Source organism: Humulus lupulus, chromosome X (assembly GCF_963169125.1).
Source record: "Humulus lupulus chromosome X, drHumLupu1.1, whole genome shotgun sequence".
In the NCBI taxonomy this organism is placed as follows: Eukaryota; Viridiplantae; Streptophyta; class Magnoliopsida; order Rosales; family Cannabaceae; genus Humulus; species Humulus lupulus.
The window spans coordinates 6,234,971-6,259,316 of NC_084802.1; the positions used below are offsets into that span (position 1 = coordinate 6,234,971).

General features: G+C 29.7%; 1 protein-coding gene across 2 annotated transcripts; it reads right to left on the reverse strand.

Moving 5' to 3' along the window:
- Positions 1-97: 97 nt before the first annotated feature.
- Positions 98-10,475, reverse strand: LOC133804673 (protein CELLULOSE SYNTHASE INTERACTIVE 3). Of its 2 annotated transcripts, none has more exons than XM_062242818.1 (8): positions 10,336-10,475; positions 9,787-9,957; positions 9,472-9,567; positions 6,081-9,147; positions 2,238-4,782; positions 1,152-1,606; positions 808-924; positions 98-726 (listed from the first exon to the last, which is right to left on the reverse strand). In XM_062242818.1, the coding sequence occupies exons 3-8, from the start codon at positions 9,531-9,533 to the stop codon at positions 565-567; spliced, it is 6,408 nt and encodes a 2,135-aa protein (XP_062098802.1). In that variant the 5' UTR covers positions 9,534-9,567; positions 9,787-9,957; positions 10,336-10,475; the 3' UTR covers positions 98-564. The 2 variants fall into 2 exon arrangements, with proteins under 2 accessions (XP_062098802.1, XP_062098801.1); XM_062242817.1 differs by having other exon boundaries at positions 9,472-9,570.
- Positions 10,476-24,346: the final 13,871 nt, after the last annotated feature.

Here is a 24,346-nt window from a genome sequence, read left to right on the forward strand (position 1 = left end):
ATTGAACTTATTAGAATATGACAACTGATATCAAAGAGTAAATTAAGCAAATAAGAGAGGTTATTGAATTTGGAACTGTATTTTGAAATTAGAGGAATTATAAAAATAAAATTGTGTTGGTAGATCAGAGCTTTTTGGTCTATTTATGACAAACAATGTTCATGGGTATGCTATTTGAAAATAGTACCAAGAACAAAATACATATACAGACCCATTTAGGATTGAAAGGGCATAATTTAATGCCAAAAAAAGCTTGATTATGGGATTTTGAAATGCCTATTCTTCCTAGCATTTTTAAAAACTTACACCTACAACAAAGACTGACCTGTACAAACTCCTAATCAGCTTTTCTTTAAAGTTCACTATATCGAGGGAATGCCTTTTCCACTCTTTATACCTCTGCAACTTGAAAAATATAATTTACACTTACAACTCAAGCAGCTTCTTCATCTTCCAGACTACAAAAATGGACATCCAGAAGACATTAATAACTACAAGCATACCAAGTTTGTCCTTCCTATTTGGACACTCAACCTCAGTCTACTCTCGATACGACATCACCCCTTACGTTCCTTCATCTGCATTTCTGTTGGACCATTCGATTTCAATTTCTAGTGTTCGAGAAGATCCATCTTTGTTTCCGTCATGATTAAGGCTGAATAATCCACTGTAAACTCCTTCAGTAACAACTTTGTCTATTTGGATGGTCACTTTCCCCAGAGTATTCTGAAAAGTAGCCACAATTCTCATGGTCAGGATGCATTGCGTGTAATCTAAATTTCTTGTATATCAAAAACAGAAAATTACCTTTCCAAAAGTGTTTTTGCTTTTGCAAACGATGTGAAGCTTTTGTCCTTTTGGAGGTACATCAAATCCCCACGTAAACCCTTCTTCCCATTCTGGACAACTACTATGGTTCACAACCTGTTTAAATTAAAGACATTTTAGCATGACATACGACTCTATGGTGCTAGGAATACGATTAGGTGCTGCCATACAGATATTTTTCCAAACTAGATTTACATCTAGTACCCTCATTATATATTGACAACGAGTCTTCACTAGGAACTAACATTAATGCCCACCTCCCCAGAAACAAAGATTGAAATTGGCCTATGAAAGAAAGCCGCTTTCAGTATATTAACCATTACCTTAGTTTGCCGAGCAGGACCGTTGCCTATTGTCAATCGACAAAAAGCATTTGTGCTTCCCATAGCCTGCTTCAAGTTGTTACCACGTCTGATTGTAACTGTCAAGCAACCGGGTAAGCAGTGCAATAAACTGTCTGCTCTGTCATGGAAACTTGGTGGGCAGGTCTTCATGAGCATTTGCAAGATGGGAATGGCTTCGGCGGCAACCATGGCTTGAGACTTTGCTATATCTATTGGCATGGTTGACCAAGAATGCTTTAGCAAGCACAGAGTGTCCAGTACAGACTCCTGGGCTGCATCGCTACCCGATTTTAAAACTCCTATCAGATGAGGAATGCAGAGGGTAGCTGCTTCAGAGATATGGAGTTTAGGAAAGTTGGCAAATATCACATTCAAGGTTTTCAAGACCTCTTCATTGATGGTTGCTGAGGACCACAACTCCCTTTCAAGTGCAGCTGAAAACCAAAGGCATTTTGAGATAGAAAAAGAGAGAATGAAAATCCTACTTTTATTGCAAACTTCTATTTAAGAAATGGAAAAGTTCTTTTCATCTATAGGGCTACCAACAAGCTCGTTATTTAATAAGAAACTATAATTTTGTTGTGTGACAAAACAAGACGCACATGAAAGAAGTCATCTTAAAAAGAATGAAAATGAAAATCATAAAAATACAAACTGAAAATAAGAAAAGAGAAACAAGATAAACACCAATAAACGAAGTGACCAAGAGTAACAAAAGAAAGTGAAAAATCCTCAAATTTTTTGCCATTGAACCCCAAAAAGAAGCTAGAAACTCAATCTTTTCCCACAGTAAAGGCTGTCAAGAAGCTCTTGACCAAGTACATATTTAAAACATATAAGATCTACTAGATTATTTTTTTTTTTTCTGGTTCATTTGCGTATGGTTTATATTTACATTGATTATTTTTTATAATGATTATTGCTAATACCATTACTCTCTGTTTCTCTCGCAATGAAGCTTTAAATTCCAAAACCTATATCATTTATCAAAACACAAGGGAACCTACACTCTACGGACAGGTTCATGCATGTGAAAGAAAAATTTGAAGTTGCCATTATAGCTACCTGTCAAAGATCTGATGAGCTCGTTTGAGACATACTCTTGGAGTGTGTGATTAGAAAATAAAAACTTGATTAGTAAGGCTGCCTGAGCAGAAACTTCTGGATTGGGTGACAGCAGTAATTCCTGAATGACCAAAATACCACCTGCTTCTGCAACAGCTCGCCTATTGGTTCTACTGTGCATGACAAAGTTTTGCAATGCACAAATTGCAACCATTTTCATATCCTCTGTCGGTTGATCTTCAAGCAAACTTATCAATGCACGGCAAGCAGAAACAGAATCACTAGCTCTAGCAAGCCCCTCATGCTGGGAAAGGTCTCCAAGAGCTAGAGCAACAAGAAGTTTACCAGGTTGTGATCTGGTCTGTGGGTCTAACAAATATTGTGACAAAGGTGCTATAGCGTACTTGGAAACCTTCATCTCTCGTATCCTCACATTATTAAATAAACCTTCAAGTAATCTCCCACATTCTTCTTCGAACTGATGAGATCTTAACAGGTCCAATAGGGCATCTATGGCCCCAGCTTCAGTCATCTGTATGGCACTTAAGGCATCACTCCTTTCATGAACAGTTAATGCATTAAGCGACACTGTGATAGTGCTCTCAACTGTTGAGAGCAACATTTTTACAAGAACTACCACAGGAACCTTAAAATAGTACTCGGCGTTGAAACGTAAAACATTAGAAAGAACCAAAGCAGCCGATTCCCACAATGCATGAGGTGGCTGAGGATCGTCCTGAATGATTACCTTAGCAAGCTCAAAAATTCCTCCAGCATCAGCAACTGCCTTTGGCCAACTCATAGAGATTTTTTCCAATGCCTTGATTGCAGTCTGCTGTAAGTTCAAAATACCAATTCCAGCTAGCCGCACAAGAGGCACAACAGCATTCTTTGTGGTAATATCTTGCTGAAAATGTTCCTGTGCGAGAAGATGAGATAACAATTCTGTGCCAAGCTGCTGGATGGCTTGAGATGGTGATTCCAGAAAGGAAAGAAGAGGCTCAATGACTTCGCTAGGTGTGAGGTTTAAAGTTGCAAGGCTTTGTGGCTTCTCTAAAATATTTACAAGTGCCTGCAAGGCACTGTGCTGTCCCCACAAACTAAAATCTGATCGAAGTAAAACCAGAAACAAAGGTTCTACTATTTTTGCAGCAGCTGAACTTCTGGCAATCGCATTACTATTTGTCAGAATGCGGAAAAGTTCTGCAATAGAGGAACATAATGAATTGGGTGCAACAGGTAACAACTCAAGACAACTATCAATTATACCAGCATTAACCATTTCTAATTTGCATGGGGTCCGGTCTTTCCCCAGCTTAATGAGAGAACAGATGCTAGCCTCAATTAGCTGATAACTCGTACCAGAAACCAAGCCAACAAGAAGATCCACAATATCATAGGCTGATGCAAGCTCCACAAGTTGTTCATCATCCAACAACTTCTCAAAAGCACAAACTCCAGCTTCAACAGCTGAACTAGTATCAGATTGCATCAGTGAAATAAAGGGCTCAATGAATTCAGAAACAATTGGATTAGCTCTGATTTTGCTATGGCTAAACATAACAAAGCAGAACTGTGCAGCATTTCTTTTCAACTCTAACGATGAAGCAGAGGACAATATTTTGTGTAGACTCTCAAGTGAGTTTGCTTCCACATCAGTTAAAAAAAGGGCTTTTGAAGAATTTCCTGAAGTCAAAGTAATCAAAGCAACAAGAGCAGCCTCCTGCTCACTCTCGGAAGCAGCGGTAAGCATCTCAATTAATGGTTGAACAGCCTGTCGTGCAAGCTCAGACTCTCTGATGCTCTCAGAGTCAAAAAGTTCATGGAGAGCCCTTGCAGCACTGAATCTGGCATTTCTTGACCCAAGACGCAGAACAGCTATGAGTTGATTTAAGGAGCTGGCTGATGCTTCATAGCGAATTAGATCAGGGTTGCTAAACAATATTCTGAATAACTCAGATATAGTGGCCTCTGTTGAGTCTTGAGGGCTCAGAGACAAGTACTTTGTCAGAGCATCTAGAGCTCCAGCTTCAGCCATAATTAATTTGTTTGTATCACTTCCATCTGCAATGCAAGTCAAAAGTTGGACAGCAATTGGAGGGGCAGCAGGCCGATCTGGCATTGGTGTCAAGAGATCCACTAAAAGAGGTATAGCTTTACGTGCAGTGGACCCAAATTTTACATCTTCAATAACAAAAAGTTGCTCCAAAACAACTTGTTCAGGATTTCTTACCAGAGAAAACTCATCTGATAAGGCAACAAGATTCGGCATATCCGACTCTATGAAACCAATTAGGGTTATCAACCCGGAAACAGCACCTGAATTTGCAATCGCAAGATTAATTCCCTTACTACCATTACAAACAAGACTGGCCATTGACTGAGCAGCAAAGAATCTGTCGATAACCTCATCAGATCTAAGCAGAAGAGCAAGTGACGGTATGATGCGCATTGTTGTGGAAGATAAAACAACATTTTCATCTTGGAACAAAATAGCAAGAAGTAGGACACTAATCCATGTGCCTTCTGTGTCCTCATATTCAGCCTGTAAGTAAATAATTAATTTTAGATGATAAATAAAATCCCCAACATGCCGATATAGCTCGACAGAAGTTAAATGGTCTTTTAACATCAAGATGCTAGTTTCTAAAGTGAAACAAAGAAAATACTGGTTCTTTCACCCTGGAAATGAGAGCCACACCACCCATTAATGTACTCTTATACTTTGGCTGCATACAGTTCTGTCTTACGAAGTAAAGATTGACTTCAAAGTGATATGATACTATACTGTACTCAATGCCAAGTATCATGCTTTGAACTAAAGGATTGCTTATAGTTGTTGGAAAGTGATTACTACTAAGCTTTTAGTTGTCTATAGACTGCCAGGAAGAATGCTAGAAAAAATTATTGGTGACTGGTTGTACATGACTAAAAGGAATGGAAGTCAATAGACCCTTTCACAGTTAATAGTATTAGTAAGCTATCTTGTACAATTAAATTTAGTTTACCCATTCTCCAGAATCGCAAGTAGAGAAGTGGGTGGCTTTGTTCTTGCAATTGGTAAAGTGTGTATTTTTTTTTTCTTTTCTATTTATTGGACATGCTTGATTTATACCTGACTACATTGCATGGTATAGGTCATTTTCACTTTCCACTATGTTTTAAAAACTGTCAAGTTTCTTTAACTCCCACTTCTGTCAAAAAAAAATGTAACATATACACATGAAAGTTCCAAGGGAAACTTGATCGCCTTCTTAGTGTTCATAAACAACAAACATATTTTTTCAGATTAGCAAATCAATAAAATTTCATCCAGTTATCCAATTGGTAAAAATTGGATGACAAAAAGAAAAGTTAACCCTACTATTTAATAAATAAAATCCCAAAAAACATTAAAAATAAATAACAATAGTAGTGGGTAACAAACTGAAAAAAATTAATGAAGATTAATATAATTTTTCTTCTTATTTTATTTTTTCACAAAAAAATCTTAATTTTAAACAAATTAAAAGAGGGTTGAAATTTGCATTAATTTGTTCATCCAAAAAATTAGGCTTTTTTAAAAAAAAAAAAAAAAAAACTATTTCACCAAACCTTGACAATAATTTTTTTTTAATTCTCCTTTAAAACATCACAGGAACAAAATCAGCCCATTCTAAATAGACATAACATCCGTTGTAATTTTTATTTCTTTTTTGTCACTTTGCTTTATCTTTAGTTGTATCACTTTTATTTAAGGGGCGTGTCCTCCAGCATACTAATAGAGTAAATAGGTTCCCTTTAAATATTCTTAATAAATTATGGAAAAAAAACTAAATATTAAAAAAATAATCATTGTCATACCTGTGGATTAGAAGAGTAACTCACAAGCTTGTCAGCAAGAGCTTCAAGTCCACCAGCCTCCATAATAATGACTCTATTCTTTGTATGAAATGAGCCTATTAGAGATAGTAGCCACAAGGCAACTGTAGCCCCCAATACAGTGGCTGCATCAGGAACATCAAACACATACCCTTCCTGGTCTGCAGTTCTTTCCATGAATGCTTTAGGAGTTCTGACTTCAATTTCTAAAGAGCAGCTAGAACTTCTCTTCATCATTTCAACTAAAGAGAATACAAGGGATTTGACATACCCTGACGCATCAAGTTCTTCCATACATTGTTGTTTGTGCTCTTTTACAGCACAAATAAGTAATGCAGCTCCTCCAACATTCACTTCTAAACTTGATGAGTTCATTATCCTATTAGCCAATGAACTCATAGATCCAGATCTCGCAACTAGTAAATCACCAAGCACAACTGGATTATCACTGCAGAGCCTTGAAAGAATTTCTATTGCCTTATCCTGCAGTGTAGGGGGCCCCTCTACTAGGCAGCGCACTAGAGATTCTAGGCTTGAGGGAACTTCTGCAAGGGAAGACCAAGGGGGGGGTGTGAAGTTCACACCTTGTTTTGACCTAGCTAAAAGTGCCATTACTTTTAAAGCATCAGCAGCATCATTCCCATTCATATCCATTGAATTTAAGGAATCAACAAGGGCAATAACAAGGAGACGACATTGAGAGTATCCTGGGAGCACATCTCCTATTGCAAAATGCATTAGTAGTTGATGAAGAGCACGTGATGCATTCTTTTTACCTTCTAAAGTTCCATCTCTTAATACTCTTGTCAATGCGGACACAACATCTTCTGCCAAGGCTTCTGCAGCAATCTGTGGATCAGACAGAAAGTTGGCCAAAGCAGCAACTGCAGTTTCAGCAGCATCAATGGAAGACGTTTTAGCAAGCCTGATTAAAGGCTTGACATCCCCTTTTGCAATATAAGACACTTTGTTTGTTGAGTTTGCCTTTGTTGGACGAGACAAAGCACTTAATGCTCGAGCAGATTGTGTAGCAACAACTTGAGTATTGCTGGTCAAAAGCTTCATGCAAGGATTCACAATCTCATCTGTTGCAAGACTATCACAGATATCTTGTCTTGTGCTAAATAGATCAGCAAGAACAGAAGCTGCACGCTCTTGTGTTTCTTCATTGGATGAACTGAGAACTTGAACAAGAGATCTCAACCCTTTATTGGGTGCAGAACCCACTTGCACAAGATCCTTATGTGACGCCAATATGAGTATGTGACCCAATACTCTAATAATGTGAGCCTTTGAGCTAGGAGAGTCGCCAAGGAGCAATGCTAGTAACTGATTGATGGTGGCAGAATCTGCTGTTCGAACAAGCTTAGTAAGTGCCAGTGTTGAGGCCTCTTGCCCTCTTGATCCACCACTTTTCAAGAGCCATAAAAATGCTTGGATTGCACCAGCACTTTCAACACAAGCACGTATATCTTCACTGTGACAACATAAGTTCCACAAAACATGTGCAGCATCCTCTTTTGCCTTCTGAGAACCTGTCTCTAATAACTGCACCAATGGAGGAATCCCACCAGCAGCAGTGATAGCCCATTTGCTGTCATCAACCTGATCAGTTATGATTGCCAACAATTCAACAGCATACTCTCGATGTTGCTCGCTTGACAAGCCCAACAATGACATAAGCAATTGAATTCCTTCCCTCTTTCCTATGGCTTCCCAAATGCCAACACCATCGCCGCACAAACTTGTTAAAAAGAGTATCAAATGTTCTTGCACATCATTAGCAGCCATTGTTATAAGTCCAATAAGAACCTTCTTGGCTTCTGCATGACTAATCCATCTTGAGAGATAATTGTTTCCATATAGACTAGCTAAGGCCTCAAGAACACGATCTTGAACCAGCTTATTATCACGAGGCTTGAGTAGCATAACCAGAATATCTTCTAATTGTCTTGTATTAAATGGCTCCTCATCCAAACCAGATTTCAGCTCAAACACCATCAGAGTGTATGCTAGAGCTCCAATAACGTCAGAAACTGGAGCAGTTAGAAGAGGGGATTGAGAAAGCTCTCCAAGATATAAAACCAGAGAAGGCATCCCACCACAAATATTTGCTAAAGCTTGTGTAGCATGCTCCTGTAGGGCATGACCATACTCCCCTTGTATACCTTCTTTGGATGGAGCAACTATAGCTTCAATGAGAATCGGAATACCATTTGCATCAACAACAACTTTCTTGGCTCTGGCTGATTTGGACGAAAGGGCTTCCAAAGCATCAGCAGCACTTGCACGTACAGAAAAATCATTTTTCCGACAAACTAGCTGAAGCAAAGCTTTTACTGCTCCAGAGTCTATTACTTTTGGGATGCTATCACTGAAAGCCAACATAAGACGGGCCAAGAGAGAAGCTGCATTAGACTGAGCAGCAGCATTATCAGAAGACAGAAGACCCACAATTATATCCACTCGTCCAGCCTCGAATGTTTCTCTCCAATTACCATCCTTGTCACCGCAAAGATTTCTCAAAGCCCCGGTTACAAATCCTTCTACCACTTTGTCCTGGTTTTTCTTTGGATTGAGTTGATCCCATAAGGTTGGAACAACACCTTCTGTAACAAATATTTTCAAACCAACGTGATCGTCACAAAGCCCACCAGAGGAAACTTCATAAATAGCCTCTGCCGCAGCTTTCCTGGCTTCAGTAGATTCAGACTTCAAAAGTGAGAGTAAAGGTGGAATGCACCCTCCTAGAAGTACCTTGAGACGTAAATCTTCATTTTTGCACAAAACACTTAAGGTTGCAGCAACGTTAACTTTAGCTGCATGGGTCCCTCTTCTGAGAATGCTAACAAACAATGGCATTGCCTGGGCATGAGAACCAATAAGAACCCTAGCATCCTTTCTAGTTCTAGCAATATCTAGTAATTTTGCTGTGATAAGTTCTTTCTCATGAGGTGAAGACACGCTGGCATGTAGTTGCTCAACAAACTGAGCAACTGTGGCCATGATAGCTTCTGCATCATCCATCTCTGCTATTTCATCTAAATCCCTGTATATAATTAAGTGTAAATCAGAATTGCAATCTTAGTGCATCAAAAGATATATACAAATGATACCAGATTTGACTTCCTACAAAAGAAACCCAATAGAAAAGATATTAAATTCTAAAAAATTAAACAATTTATGAAGAGCAGTTCCAGTCGGTGCTCTAATCGAGTTATTTCTGTATTTGTATATGCTACTTCTCACTTTACACAAATTTGGAAATTTGCCACTGAGCAGTCCAGTAATTAGTAATTACCAGTAAAAGGCACCAAATTTAGAAACATCAAGTGATTACAAGACTTTAGCCACAGACAGAAAATTACTGTACCTAAGCCGAGATGTAGATGACGGTACGACCTCTTGGCGTTTTGGAGAGGGAGACTTTGACATTTGCAATATAAGCCACTTTGAATTTCTCCTTGGTCTTCTGAATCAAAGTTACCCATAATTATTTACTAAATTAGCCAGAGAAAAAGAAGAGGATCTCATTTCCCTCAACCAAAACCCCAATTCATATATGTCACTCTCAAGATTACTTTCCGACCCAAATATAAAAAATACTTCAAATTGCATTGCAACCCCGCACATCATTTTTTTTTCTTTTCAAATAGATAAAAAAAGAAAGAGAAAAGAAGAGAAGTACCTCGCCTGGCAATGCAAATGCCGAATAACTCCTTACGTTTCAGTTGCCACTACCTTGAAGCACAGCACTTTAGCCTGAGAACCACCATTACCAGAATTCCTCAACCCAATTATCCACCATAGCTGTTTTTAGTGTCACTACTGATACACAAGCTTGAAGCTCCCACACACTCTAAACAAAAACAATAATGACAAACCAAGATCAAACTACAATCACTGCCAGATCTTTCCACGCATATAACAAAACACTAAAAATCAAACTAATCACACAAAACTTCCAGCACTACTAAGTACTAAATGAGATTAATTAAAAACTAATAAACTACTAAAAATGGCGATTTAAACAAAACCAAAAAAAAAAAAAAAGTTAATTAAAGGAAAAAAGCACAGAGATCAGATCAGAGCAGAGCATCATCATCACAATCACCAAAATCTAGGGCAACAGAAACGTCCTTTTCTTAAAATGTCAAATAAATTAACAATTCAAAAATCCAACCCACGAAATTTCTCATCACCATCATTATAATTTGAAAAAAAGTGGAAAATTCACCAACTGATAATGAACGAAGAAATGCGAGCTACGTCAATGGTGGCTGAACCAGATGTCTCTGTTAGAAAGAGTGTGCAGCGGAGGAGAGAGAGAGAGAGAGAGTGAGGAAGAGAGAGAAAGTGAGTCTGAGTCTTTTCGTTTCCTTTTCATGTGTATTGAGAATATTGTTTTTCTTCTTTTCCTTTTTTTTATTTATTTATTTTCGATTCGTCAAAAAATAATAATAATATTTTCGATTTTGTTAAAAAATTTAATTTATTTATTTTTTCAAAAAGTTAATATATATAAAATTTCTTATTGGCTTTGGAGAAATCTGCCTGTGATTTGGTCCAAATCTGGAAGAGAGACAATACAGACAATCTTTATTATTATTATTAGTAATTATTATTATTTGGTCAAAAACTTAACCCTATTTTTTGGGATTGATGTTTTCTTGTTTTTTTTCTCTATTCTTTTATAGCAGTAAAAATTATGAATATATATATATAAAAAATTGTATTTATTGAAAATAATATATACTACAATAATGTGACATTGTCACATGTTGATATTTTACCTCATAAAATTTATTAACTGTAATTTTGAAAAGGACCACATTATATATGATGGAAAATAATGTCAACTAAATTTGAGCCACCTTAGTACTTGGAAAAGTTACCTATATAATATTTAAGTTATTATTATTATTATTATTATTGTTTTATATATGATCAATGTGTATACATCTTCTATTATTATTACCCATTCCTCATAAATTCACTCAAGCTTAAATGATCTTAATTAATGTGCAAAATTTGATTAAAAGGATAAGTATGTCATTAAGATTGGATTGTCTTTGTAAATATCAAAATTTGATTGTATTCCAATTTTTTTTTTACATAATAGTAATCATAACCTAGTCACTAAACAAAAGTCTCTTTTTTAGGGCTTTTTTCTTTTTGAGTGGGGAATTAATTAAAAAAAACAATTGATTAATATTTAGTTTTGATCTCGAGATCTTTAAAAAAAAAAATATTTTAATAGAGAAAGGTGTGACTATTGACACACTTTTTTTCACCTCTCACACTTTTTCTAATTAAAATCTTCTTAAAATTTAAAAATAAAAGAACTTATTTTCACACTTTTCTTAAATTTTAATAAGTACAATATTATTCTCATAACCTTTTTATATTATTATTATTATTAAATAATACAAATATTATTAAAACCACTATTTTCTAAACAAAACTAAAACTTAAATCATTGTCACTACTCGCAAACGCAAAATAATACCCATAATGATCAATGACTTTATATCATGATCAATATTATGCCTTTTACATATCATTTTCATAGTTTAATGGCCTTTCTTTGCCCTTTGTATTTTTATTTAATATTTTTAACGATGTCAATTTTGAGTGACTTGTTGTTATCATACACAATTTTAAAAATAAAACACAATAAAAAAAATTATACATATGATACAAAAACAAAAAACGCATTAGAATTAAAATCATTTGCATCCCCACATACACATCCACATTCATATTCATATCTATATTTTGTTCATCCATTACCTTTTTAAATTGATAATCTAACATTTTTTTGAATATTTATACATAAATGTTGAGAGGGTGCGTGTTAAGAATTATGGTTTATAATTATAATTATTTGAGGATATTTCTATCAATTTACACATGATTATGTTTGTAAATGGTCAATCAATTACCCATTAATTATAAAATAGTGAGGGGAGAAAAAAAATTGTGTCTATAGTCATACCCAACTACAAATAGTCATCAATGTAAGAAAATGAGAAAACTAATTAAACTAATCATATTAAGTTTTGTTTTTACACAAATGGTAATTTCCACACACTATTTTGGATGGTTGGATCTTCTACAACGACCAAAGATTTTGCTCCATGTTAATTATTGAATAAAATCGAGTTTTTATCCATAATAATACAAAATTATTTTACTTCATAATTATATTAATTTAGTGTTCAACCCATAGTGTCTTTTTGCATTAGGGTAACAAATTATAAAAACAATACACAATTATATTATAAAGATGAACTTGCAAGCTTTACTATTTACAAATTACAATTTCTTCATCCAAAGTTAAGTAAAATTTTATTTCAATTAATTTTTCCTAATTTAATTGTACTACATTTGTGTGGTTGTTAAGGTAGTGTGTAATATATTTCTATAAATAAATTAGTAATTCATGATAATGGGCGGGGAATAGAGGTGTTTATTGGTCGGTTTTGGTGGGTTTGGTAGATTTTTTACAAACTCAAATTTATAATCGGGTTAGTACTTTTCAACTCATAATCCACCTAATTAAAAAAAAATTGAAGTTCAACCCAACCATCGACCCGCCCAAACTACCGAAACTTTTTAAAATTTTTTTAATAAATAAATCATTTTTCACTCATTTTTTTATTATTTTCTCTATTTTTAGTTTGTATTTTGAACTAAAATAATTGTTACTTTAAAATATAGGATATTTTATAAAAAAAAATTATTTGAATTTAGTTTTATATATGTATAATTAATAATTAAATAAATATAAAATTAAAAAAATAAATCATTAATTAGGCGGATTGGGTTACATTAAGCGGGTTGCCAAAAATTTCAACCAGCCCAATATAATATTTATGCGGTTTGAAATGAATGTCGAGTTTTTCAAATTATATTTTTTATCATTTTTTCAAATTAATTTATGTCATTTATTCAAATTGGACATGTTGCAAAACCCTAGTGAGGAATAGGTTAAGAAGAATAAAATAAACCAAAAAAGTGTACACGTGGACACCTTTAGAGAAAAGCAACTCAAACCATACATAACACTTTTCATTAAAAAAAATATATATATATATATAAATTAAATATATATATTATATAATTATGGCATATTCAAATAGATTCAATGATGCTTTAATTAGCCCTGACCAAAGAAGACCGTTGTCTTAGATATTAATGAGGAAAAATTAAGATGTCCTAACCCAATTGAGATGTAAATAAATTAAATTAAATTAAAATAAAATAAAAAGTAATCAATTAAAGCATCTTCAACCACATATATTAATGTTCTTTTATTTTAAATTCCATCTCACACAACACTTTATTTCATTTTAATTGTTCATAAAACATAGCTCCATTCACCAAGGCAAGATCCAAAACCTTTTACTCTATTTTTTTAATTATTATTATATATTTTATTATAGAGATTAGAGAATCTTCATAAATAAATAAATAAAATTATATATATATAAAAAAAGGAATGCATGCTTGTCAGTAAATTTTTTTGACTAGTAATAAAATATAGAAAATGCATGTGTTGTTGACGTATTGGTGGGAAAAGTGTCTATGAATAAGATCTTTATTAATTATATATATAAAAAGAGTGATATTATACAGGATAACTTTTTTTTTTTGGGGGAGGGTTTCCCCCTAAATTTTATTGGTGGGATTTTTAGTGTTTCTTGACTCGTGAACAGTTTTTGGCGTTATTTTTTTATGATCGTGTATATTGTAACTATTTAGAACATTATACAAATTTTCAGAAAATTCCGAATAATTTACGATACCGAAAACTATGTTCAAATATGTTGTTTTCCATGCGCATAAAAAAAATTAGTCACACGTGCAACAACATGTTTGAACTTAGTTTTCGATATTGTAAACTATTTGGAATTTTTTAAAAATTTGCAGGATACTCTAAATAGCTACAATATACACTGTCATAAAAAAAAAATGCACTAAAAACTGTTAACGGGTCGAGAACACTGAGAGCTCCACCAGTAAAACTTAAAGTGAAGCTCCTAAAAGAGAATTCCCTATACTTATAAAAATAATAAATATAATATTATGAAGATAGATCTTAACTTAACCCATATTGGTGATGTGATGAAAAAGATAAAAAGTGGAACCCAAAGCAAGAACATTAAATTATATTAATGAGACAACTAATCTCATATTAATATGGCATTTGTTAATTTAGATTATTATTATTAATTAAATAAAATTAATGAGTCCAGAAGAAAAAGACAGATGTTCTTAGAGAGATCTGTACCAAAATATTGTTTATTAATAAGTTTGTTTTTGTGGGTCGGATCCATTAGCATGTGGATCAAGGACACTTTTATATATTTGTTTATATTTTTAAAAAGAATATTAGATTAATATACTGATATATTTTGTGTTAGACAATACCATAAAAAAATGAAAATTCTAGTAATGCATAGACAAACTTCAACTATCCAAAGGAAATATTAACACTAATATCGATACGCAAATAAGATGCAACTTATCTCAAAACCTAAACCATCTCCATCTCGACACTTAATTTTATTATAGTGTTGGGCCACTAGAATCCCCTCATCAAGAACAGTAACAAGCACCAGCACAACAAAGTAAATAAAGCACCACTACACAGGGTGGACTACAACTTCTAAAGTGGGAGACATTATTCACCAAAATAAAAAAATATATAAATAAAACAACTCAAAACAAAACAAACTGACACATGGAAACATTTGGCATCAGCATTGAAGAGGATCACAACACCTCGATCCCAATCACAAAGCTATTCACCATGAGATTGAATTCAGGCCACTAATGTGACAGTTAAAATCTCGTGATCCGTACAGTATGCATAAGTGAGTTGGGTCAATCTAACCAAATCATACCATCACAACTAAGCTTGAACTTGCAAAATTCAACCCAATCCCACCAGAACCACCACCCGTGACGGCACCCTTGCAAAACCACCATCCATCCAATCCCTGTAGATCTGGGATGGGTGTTGTCGTAATTATTAATGACTAAAAAAAAATTAATATAAGAAGCATATTTTTTTTTTTGTATATTATCAAATCAATGTGTCATGTTAATTAATATATATATTTTAAATATTTATAACCATTATGGTTAAAATTATGGGAAGGATGGGTGTGATGACTAAAAAAATATATCTCTTTTATGTAATAAGTGTATAGACAACGAAATTTTTTTGTTTTAACGGTTTTTTTATTTTTTTTGTTAACTTTAATAGAATATTCTTATATATAACATAATATTCGTATATTTAACGGTAAATTGTAAACATGATTTAAACTTAAATCAAATTAAATAAATAAATAATTAAACAAATTAAAATAATATATTTTTGAGATATTGTACAATGACAATTATTTAAAAATAATAAAAATCATACGTTTTATAACTTAAGTAAAATTTAATTAAACTTAAACTTCACGTATTAGAATAATATCATATTAAACAGATAACACAATATAATCTACTATCAACTAGAAACAAAGTTCTTTAAAAAAACTAGCCACAAACTTAAATTTAAAATTCATGTATAATATTAATATTATATTAAACATATAATATATAATCTCTTGTTGTCATTGTCAAATTCAAAAACTATAACAAACATAAATTTAAACAAAAAAAAATTAAAATATGACATTTGTAAGATATTTTACGATAATTTAAACAATTAAATAATATTTATTTTAAAAAATTAAGTTATCATTTTTTTATCTTATAAATTTTTGTGATAGTTTTTTTATCAAGAGACTAAAAATAGTTGATGCATGTATACTACTATACACTATGACTTTTTCTATTATTAATTTATTTTTAAATATTATTGTAAAATATATATATATGTCATGTAGCCATATAAATATATATTTATGTCAATGCTGTGTTTAAATGACATATATATGAAGATTATTGATATAAATATATATGTATATATACTATAGAAAAATAATTCATTTTATTATATATTGAAAAAAATAAACTGGTTTTTATTAAATTTACAGACAATATTTTGCCCTAATTTTTTGATACATTTATGTCATACATTATATTAAATATATTTGATTTATTTTTATGATATTGTTTATTTATTTAAATTTTATATGATAATTAAAAAATAAAAAAAATAAATACATATTTGAATAAATATATTTATAACTTTAAAATTAAACAAATGTGTTTTATATGCTATTTTTACCGAGTAATGATTTATTCCGAAGATATTCAAAGGTTAACCCTTTGGAAAGTATTTTCGAATCTTACTATGTTTGTTTGGTTCCCAACAAATTATTAAATTTGTAAAAATTTGTTTGAAAGAGGTTACATAAAATCACTATTACAAAAATACCACTTTTATGTTTAGTTACTATTTTACTCTTTTTTGTTTGTTTGTTTCTATTATACAATTTTGCATGAATCGATAAAAATTGAAAGTGTCGTACAATCATTCACTGCCATATGTATATCATGATCTATCATTTGTTCAAACAGAATACTACTTCTAGAATGCCCTTGAAAAAGCTCCATATCTAAAATTATAGATTTTCAAAGTAGAGCATAATGTCAAGATTGAATTGGAAAGAAAAATATCCACGTATTTAGTACATATTGGATTAAATTGAAAAATATTACCTATTTTGAAACTTAACTAAAATTAAAAAAAAAATGAATCCATTCTATATTTTTTTCCTAATTCATAATTTTTATATTTTCTTACACTTAAATCCTCATTTTTTGGTAGCAAAATCTCTCAAATTAGTGTTCTATTAGCAAATTCATAATCATCATTAGTTCCAAATTGATACTCCAGCGAAAATACACGTGTCTATAATTTATTAAGTCATATATTAAATACTTTAATATTTATTTAAAAAAATTATTTTAAAATAAATTTAATTAATTAAACTTCTTTTAGAGATTAAAGAATTAAGAAACTTATCAATTAAACCATAATTTATAATTCAATTAATAAATAAAAAAACTAGAGGACCATTCCGATGTAATTTTATAATTTTGAAAACTAAAATATAAATAAGCCTACATAATTATTGATTGGTAGGACATTTACAAAATTAAATTCAAAACAAATTTTAAAATATGAAAAACACATGCAAATAAAATACAACAATAACTAATTTTCTACAAATACTTAAAATTTTAACTAAAATAAAATAAATGGACCCACACCTATTTAAAATACAATATCACAAACCTATCAAAAGCTAAATATTATTTTCAAATCAAATTCAAAACCCAAATATTTTGTTTTATTATCACAAATCAATCACACCTAGATGTCTCCCTATTTTCCCCAAACTGTCCATCTTCAATCCCACTTCTAACTCAATTCAAGCAAATACCAAACTTAGAAATTTCAAACTCAGTTCAAGCAAAATACCAAACTCAAATTTAAGTAATCCTAGATTCAAGCTAACCCAAATTCAAGAACAATTACAAAAATTATATTACCAAATTATTAAAAAAAAAATCAACATTTTAATCCAACCTCAAAATTCATACAAATAACTCAGACCTCAAATTCTTCAAATATACAAAACCAATCTTAGAATCAGAAAAATGGTCTCTGTAGAAAAAATGGTATATGAAACAGTATGAACTGATTATTTGAAGCGACCCATCGTCGCCAACACCCTCCTCCCATGGTCGAAGCATAGATCACAGATCGAATGAGCTCTCAGATTGACGGCGATCGACCCACCTGCAAATGGCGAAGCACAGATCGACGGAGCTCTAAGATTGACGAAGACCCACTTGCGAATGGCGAAGCACAAATCAAGTCTTGAGGTCTCGTCGCTGAGTCATCCAGTCACCTTAGCCACACCATTGCCCAGATCCTCGTCAACCAGACCTGTCTGGCGCCGTCACTTACCGAAGCTGCAAGAAGAAGAAGAAGAAACGAGGAAGAAAAATTAAGAATTAGTTTTTAATTTTATTTTAGATTTATAAATTAATATTATTTTTTTGTTTTTAATGATTTTTAAGTAATTGTGTATTTTAAATTAAAGTAATTTTTATTTATTTTTTAATTTAAAATAATTTAAAAATTATGACGCGTGGTCCAATAAATTATTAACTTGTGTATCATTGCTGGCACATAACGGTCTAGAACCAATAGAGATTGTGAATTTGTTAACAGAACACTAGTTTTGGAGGTTTTGCCACAAAAATAAAGAATGGGGTTTAAGTGTAAGAAAATGTAAGGATCAGGAAATAGAAGATTTTGCCGTTATTTACTCTTTAATATATATATATATACTAAGTAAAAATAACGTATTTGTTTAGTTCTATTTAGAAGATGAATTAATTAATTTTAATTTTAATTTTTAATTATTATTTAAATTTAAAATAAATAAATGATATCATATATTAAAAAAATAAGTCAAAATATTGTGTATAGTTTTAAAAAAATTATAATTTTTAATTAATTTTAAAAATCGTTAAACCAATAATCAATTAGATATATAATTTTTACATATAAAGATATGGTGCATTCTAATTTTAAATTAAATTATTTGATGTTGTTTATTAGTTTGAAATTTAGTGTTCATAATAATTTAAATTTTGGTATTTTTTTATATATATAGTGATTATAGTTTTAAAATTATAATAAAATATTTAAAAATTAGAAATTAAAACTATGAATTAAAAAAGTTTATTTAATCAAATTTTAATTATTTTAAACAAAATACGTTAATTAACAAAATAAATAATTAATAAAAGAGAGAAAAAAACAAACTTAAGTACATAAATATTTTTCGGTCATAATTTTGTAAAATAAAGTAATTTAAATACTCTAATATAAAGTTTAAAAAAATGTGATGAGAAATTATTATGGTTCATTTATTATTTATTATTTAATTTTTCAATTTATTTACTTTATTTAGATGATTTTATTATTTATTTATTTTATTTAAATAATTTTAAAATTAACAGGATTAGAAAACAATAAAAAAATATTAAGTCTAACTAAAACACAATAATTTTTATTAAACTCACATTTATAATATATAAATAGAGATTGGATGAAGTGATTTGTATTAAAAAAAACTTGGATGATGTTTAAACTAATTACACTTATGTTAACCAAAATGACATTTGAAATAGAAAGTTCATTCCTACATAGAGAGGTCATTTCATTGTTTAATTTGATTATCGAAAATGGCTTCTTATCATTATGGAATTACAATTTCATTGTTTAAGCGAATTGTTATTCCAATCTGCAACTATAAGAATAATTTTTCCATTTCAAAATAATTAAATAAAATTACTATTATATATATATATTTTTCGTTTCAATTGTATTATTCTATTATATATAATAAAAGTAATTTTTTTCCTTGTACCACACAATTCATTCAATTCCAACATCAAAATAAGTAAAATAATTTTAATTCTTCATTCTAAAAATAAACCAAATAAATAAACTATTCTTATTTCACTAATTTACTATTATAATTCAATTTCACTAAACCAAAATTCACTTGTGCATGTTAAGTAGATACTAATGAACTTTGAAAATTGAATAACCGTCCCTAACCAAACAAAATAATTATGATTTTAATATTATATCTCAAGCTTTATCAAACAATAAGATATTATACTCATTACTATTTTTTTACTACCATTCTAATTATTTTTGTTTTAAAATAAATATTTCATAAATTAATTCAACAAATCATCATATATCCATTGGGCAATACAACAAATTATATCATTTAGAGATAAACCCTCAAAATCTTTTTGATGACTAATTTTTGGTAATGTTTTATTAGCTATTTACATTTTTATGTGTGTATTTATTGTATTATGAAAACCAATACATTGTTTTGATGAAATTTTGGAAATCTTACAAGCTAAGATGGTAAGTGGTAATTATTTAGTCACTATCAGTGATTGATGATGCCATAATAATAATAATAATAATAAAAGGTTGAATCCAAACATGGCCTTAAATAAAATTGGAAAGGAAGAGAGATTGTTCCCAAATTGATTAACAAGAAGTGGCCCACATACCCCACTGAATGGCCAAGACAAAAGGTCATGTACTATGGTGCTATAACAAAACAAACCCATTATTATTATTATTTGATTTCCCAAATATTTTTAATTTAACAACTTATTTATTATTATTTATTGTTGTTATTATTACACACAAATTGACACTAATTTGTATTGTTCATAAGGACGATTGATGATGTCTAAAAATATATGAAGTGAATTCTTATAGTTGTTGGCTAACAAATCTTATAATACATATTAAATTCAAATACGTGAGATTTGATATTAAGTTATATTAATAGCAATATATTAATGTGCTGAGTACCACTTATTTCCCTAGCAATTCGTTAATAAGGGGTATCTAGCAAATTATAAATATGACAGATTGTCCACATTGTCTACAAGACTTTTTTAAAGAACTTTCAAACCAATGTCACTTCGTAAAAGGACATTAAAATAATGTCTATATTAATCAATTATTCATGGAATAATAATATTTGAGTAAATACTAATGAGAATACTTTGTATATATTTTATATAGTTAAAAATATTATTAGATATGGTCGTAGTCATAATTTAGTAGTGCTATACTTCTCTTCACTAAGAGAAGATTCCAAATTTAAATTTCTCCTCTCCCAAGTAAAAAAAAAACAATTAGTTAGATTATTTTAATAACTAAACTAAATATCAATAATTAGTTAAACTTGATCTATATATATATATATATTCTATATAAAAATATTAAAACTATGCAGCATCATAGCAAAAATTTATGTGCTAATTGGTTTTAGTGATTCATATAAATAACAATCGATGAATTATTATATAAAAAAATAATAATGATTGAAACACATAATATTTATACATAATGATAATGATGTAAAACTAATTTAAATAACACCATATTCAAAATGATATAGGTATTGCCTAACAATGTTAACACTTCAAATTAATTACATATTATTTTATGTAAATATTATGTATAATCTTTATGTGTGTTTAGTATTACTCAAATGAAAATATTTTACACAATTCACATAGTTTTTTCCCCACATATATTAAATTGCCCTTAAATATAGTAGCATTAAAGAGTGATAAAACTTCCAAATTCACCAAGCCTAGGATTCCTTCTCATAAAACTGCTCTAAAATTTCAGAAAGAAAAAACAAAATAATGAACTAAACAAAACCAAAGATAGGAAGTGCTGACAATCATTCATTATATAAAGTCCAATAACTTAAAAACTATATGGGTACACTATTTCAGAGCAAGTAAAATGTATATATCATCTTTTATTACTATATATGTATATTATATTTCTTATTATATAAATCAAACAAAAGGCATAAGTCATACCTCAATCACATGCATTTTTAACTTCTTCTAGTATGTATATATTTTACTCGATACAAGTAACGTTCAATTTGCACGTTTATTTAATTTTATTTATAGAATTTATTAATTATTTTTATTAAATTTAAATTAATGTAATATAAATTTCAAATAAATATTATATTTTAATTAAATAATTTATTTATTTATTCTTGCTTAAGTTTATGTTTGTTCTAGTTTTTGAATTTGGGAGTGCCAACAAGAGATTATATATTATATGTTTAATCTAATATTAAATATTATACGTGAATTTTAAATTTAAGTTTCTTGCTAGTTTTTTTAAAAAAGAAATTTATTGCTAATTTACAGTAGAATATATTATATATTTAATATGATATTATTATAATAAGTGAGTTTAATTTTAATTAAATTTTATTTAAGTTATAAAATGTATGATTTTATTATTTTTAAATAATTATCATTGTAAAATATCTAAAAAATATCATATTTTAATTTGTTTAATTATTTATTATTTTTAAATAATAATTATCATTGTAAAATATCTCAAAAATATCATTAGATATAACATTTTGAATTTGTTGTGATTGGTAAAATATTTTTGAATAATATTATGGCACACATATATTATGTACTATAATGTATCATTAATTTCATTCATATCAATTAAAATGATGTGGTGCTAATAATAGTATTTATTTTTTTTACCTCTGTAATTTTTTTGGTTTTTGTCTAAATTTTTTGTTGCAAAAAAAAATGTGTTTCATAGATGAATTTTGTTTGTTTTTTCTTCTTAGGAGTTCATTATTTTTTATGACTTAATATGTCTATGTTGCTCGTCTTTTTGTAAATTTGAATTGGACTTTGTCTGTTTTACCCATTATTTTCTTAAAAGGAAATGATATGAATCTATTTGAATTATTGAATATATTAATGGTTATAATATGTGACCTAACACTATGGAATAATGTAATAATGAAAAATGACTATACAATAATAATTAGTTCCACATAATTAAATTTGCAATCAAGTAGTATTAGCATTATTAACCTCATAATATAGTGTTCTAATTGGATGAAATATATATTTTAAGAATGACACTTTTTAAAAAAGGGATCATGGGAATAACCCTAAAAAAAAAATAAGACCAATTTTGGGAGAAAGTGAAGAAAGTAGTGTTGTGATAATGTTCAATTTGCTCCATGTTGGTGTGTCGGTGGTTTGAGTGAGTAGAGACAATGAAGATGTAGTTTTTGATGGGATGGTCCAACTATGCATATGGCCCACTGGGCCACGGGCCCAATGCATGCCCATGTAAAGCCCACCACTCCCTACCCTACTACTTATATGAGTAGTCCTGCTCACCCTCCTTTTACTACTTACCACATTCATTTTCCTTACAAATGTCAACTATTAAATTAATATGCACTATGTGAAGAGGTTTCAGATTTTGTCACTCCAAGAGATGCATTCTTTTTTTTTTGGTATGAAATAACTTTATTATTCATCATAAATAATATGATAAAGAGTATAAATTGGAGGAGATAATTTCTCATACTAGTACAAACTCATTGTCTAACCAAAGAACATTCAAAGATGATCACGGAAAATTAGACAAAGTAGTTTACATATGGTAATAATTAAATCTAGCTAATCATAAGAAAGTTACCCCCAAAAGAAGCAGGTGCTATAATTTGAAAGGCCGATAAGATACATGTATCACAAACCAAACAAAGATTAGTAATTGCTTATGAAGTAAAGTTAAAAACTCTTTTAGAACATAGAATGCCCAACCAAAGGGTTTTTCCTTCGATTTAGCCCTGATTAAAATTTTAGAAAAAAAAATTGAAAAAAAAATGCTTTTAGAGTATCATTGAATTTTATGTTGTGAAAATATATATCTTTATATATTATAAATTTGACTTTAGCAAAAATTGTTGATTTCCGTTAGATTTAACTCTTATTTTATTGTTTTCTAACACCGTTAGTTTTAAAGTCATCTAAATAAGGTAAATAAATAAAAATAATAATTATATCATAAAAATAATGTAAATATATTAAAAATAAAAAATAATAAATGAGTCATAATAATTTTTCATCACGTATTTTAAATTTTCATATTAAAGTATTTAAATTACTCCATCAAGTATGTTTTCAAAACTATAACCGGAAAATATATTATGTGTTTAAATTTATTATTTTCTTTCTTTTATAAATTATTTATTTTGTCATTTAATGTATTTTATAAATTATAGACAATATTTTGGCTTAATTTTTTATAACATGTTTATGTCATTTATATATATATAATATTATATATTTATTTAAATTTTATATGATAATCATAAAAATTTAATAAAAATTATCAATAAATTATCTAAATAAAACTAAGAAAAAAACATGCATGTTATTTGCACCTAATATATATATATATCTATATGAGTAGTGTTAGCAATGAGAATTTGACAGCCCACTCCTTAGATAAATTTAGTATTTTTTTATTAAATGATGCATACTAAGTTGGGGAGAATTCTCCGTGTATTTTTCATATTACATCAATTGATTCTTATTTATAATAAGAAAATTTGCGGCTAAAATACATAAATTTTATGTTTACTTATGGCTAAATACCAATTTTTTTAACACTTAAAGTACGAAAATATTATTTTTTTGTATTATATAAGTACCTATCCGTTAAGTATGATCTTTGACTAAGAAATTTGCTGATAAATACCTAAAGTTTGTGTTACTTACAACTAAATATTAAAACTTTTTCATTTTGGCGGTAAAAATATCAAAACGTTAAATTAATTAAAAAAATT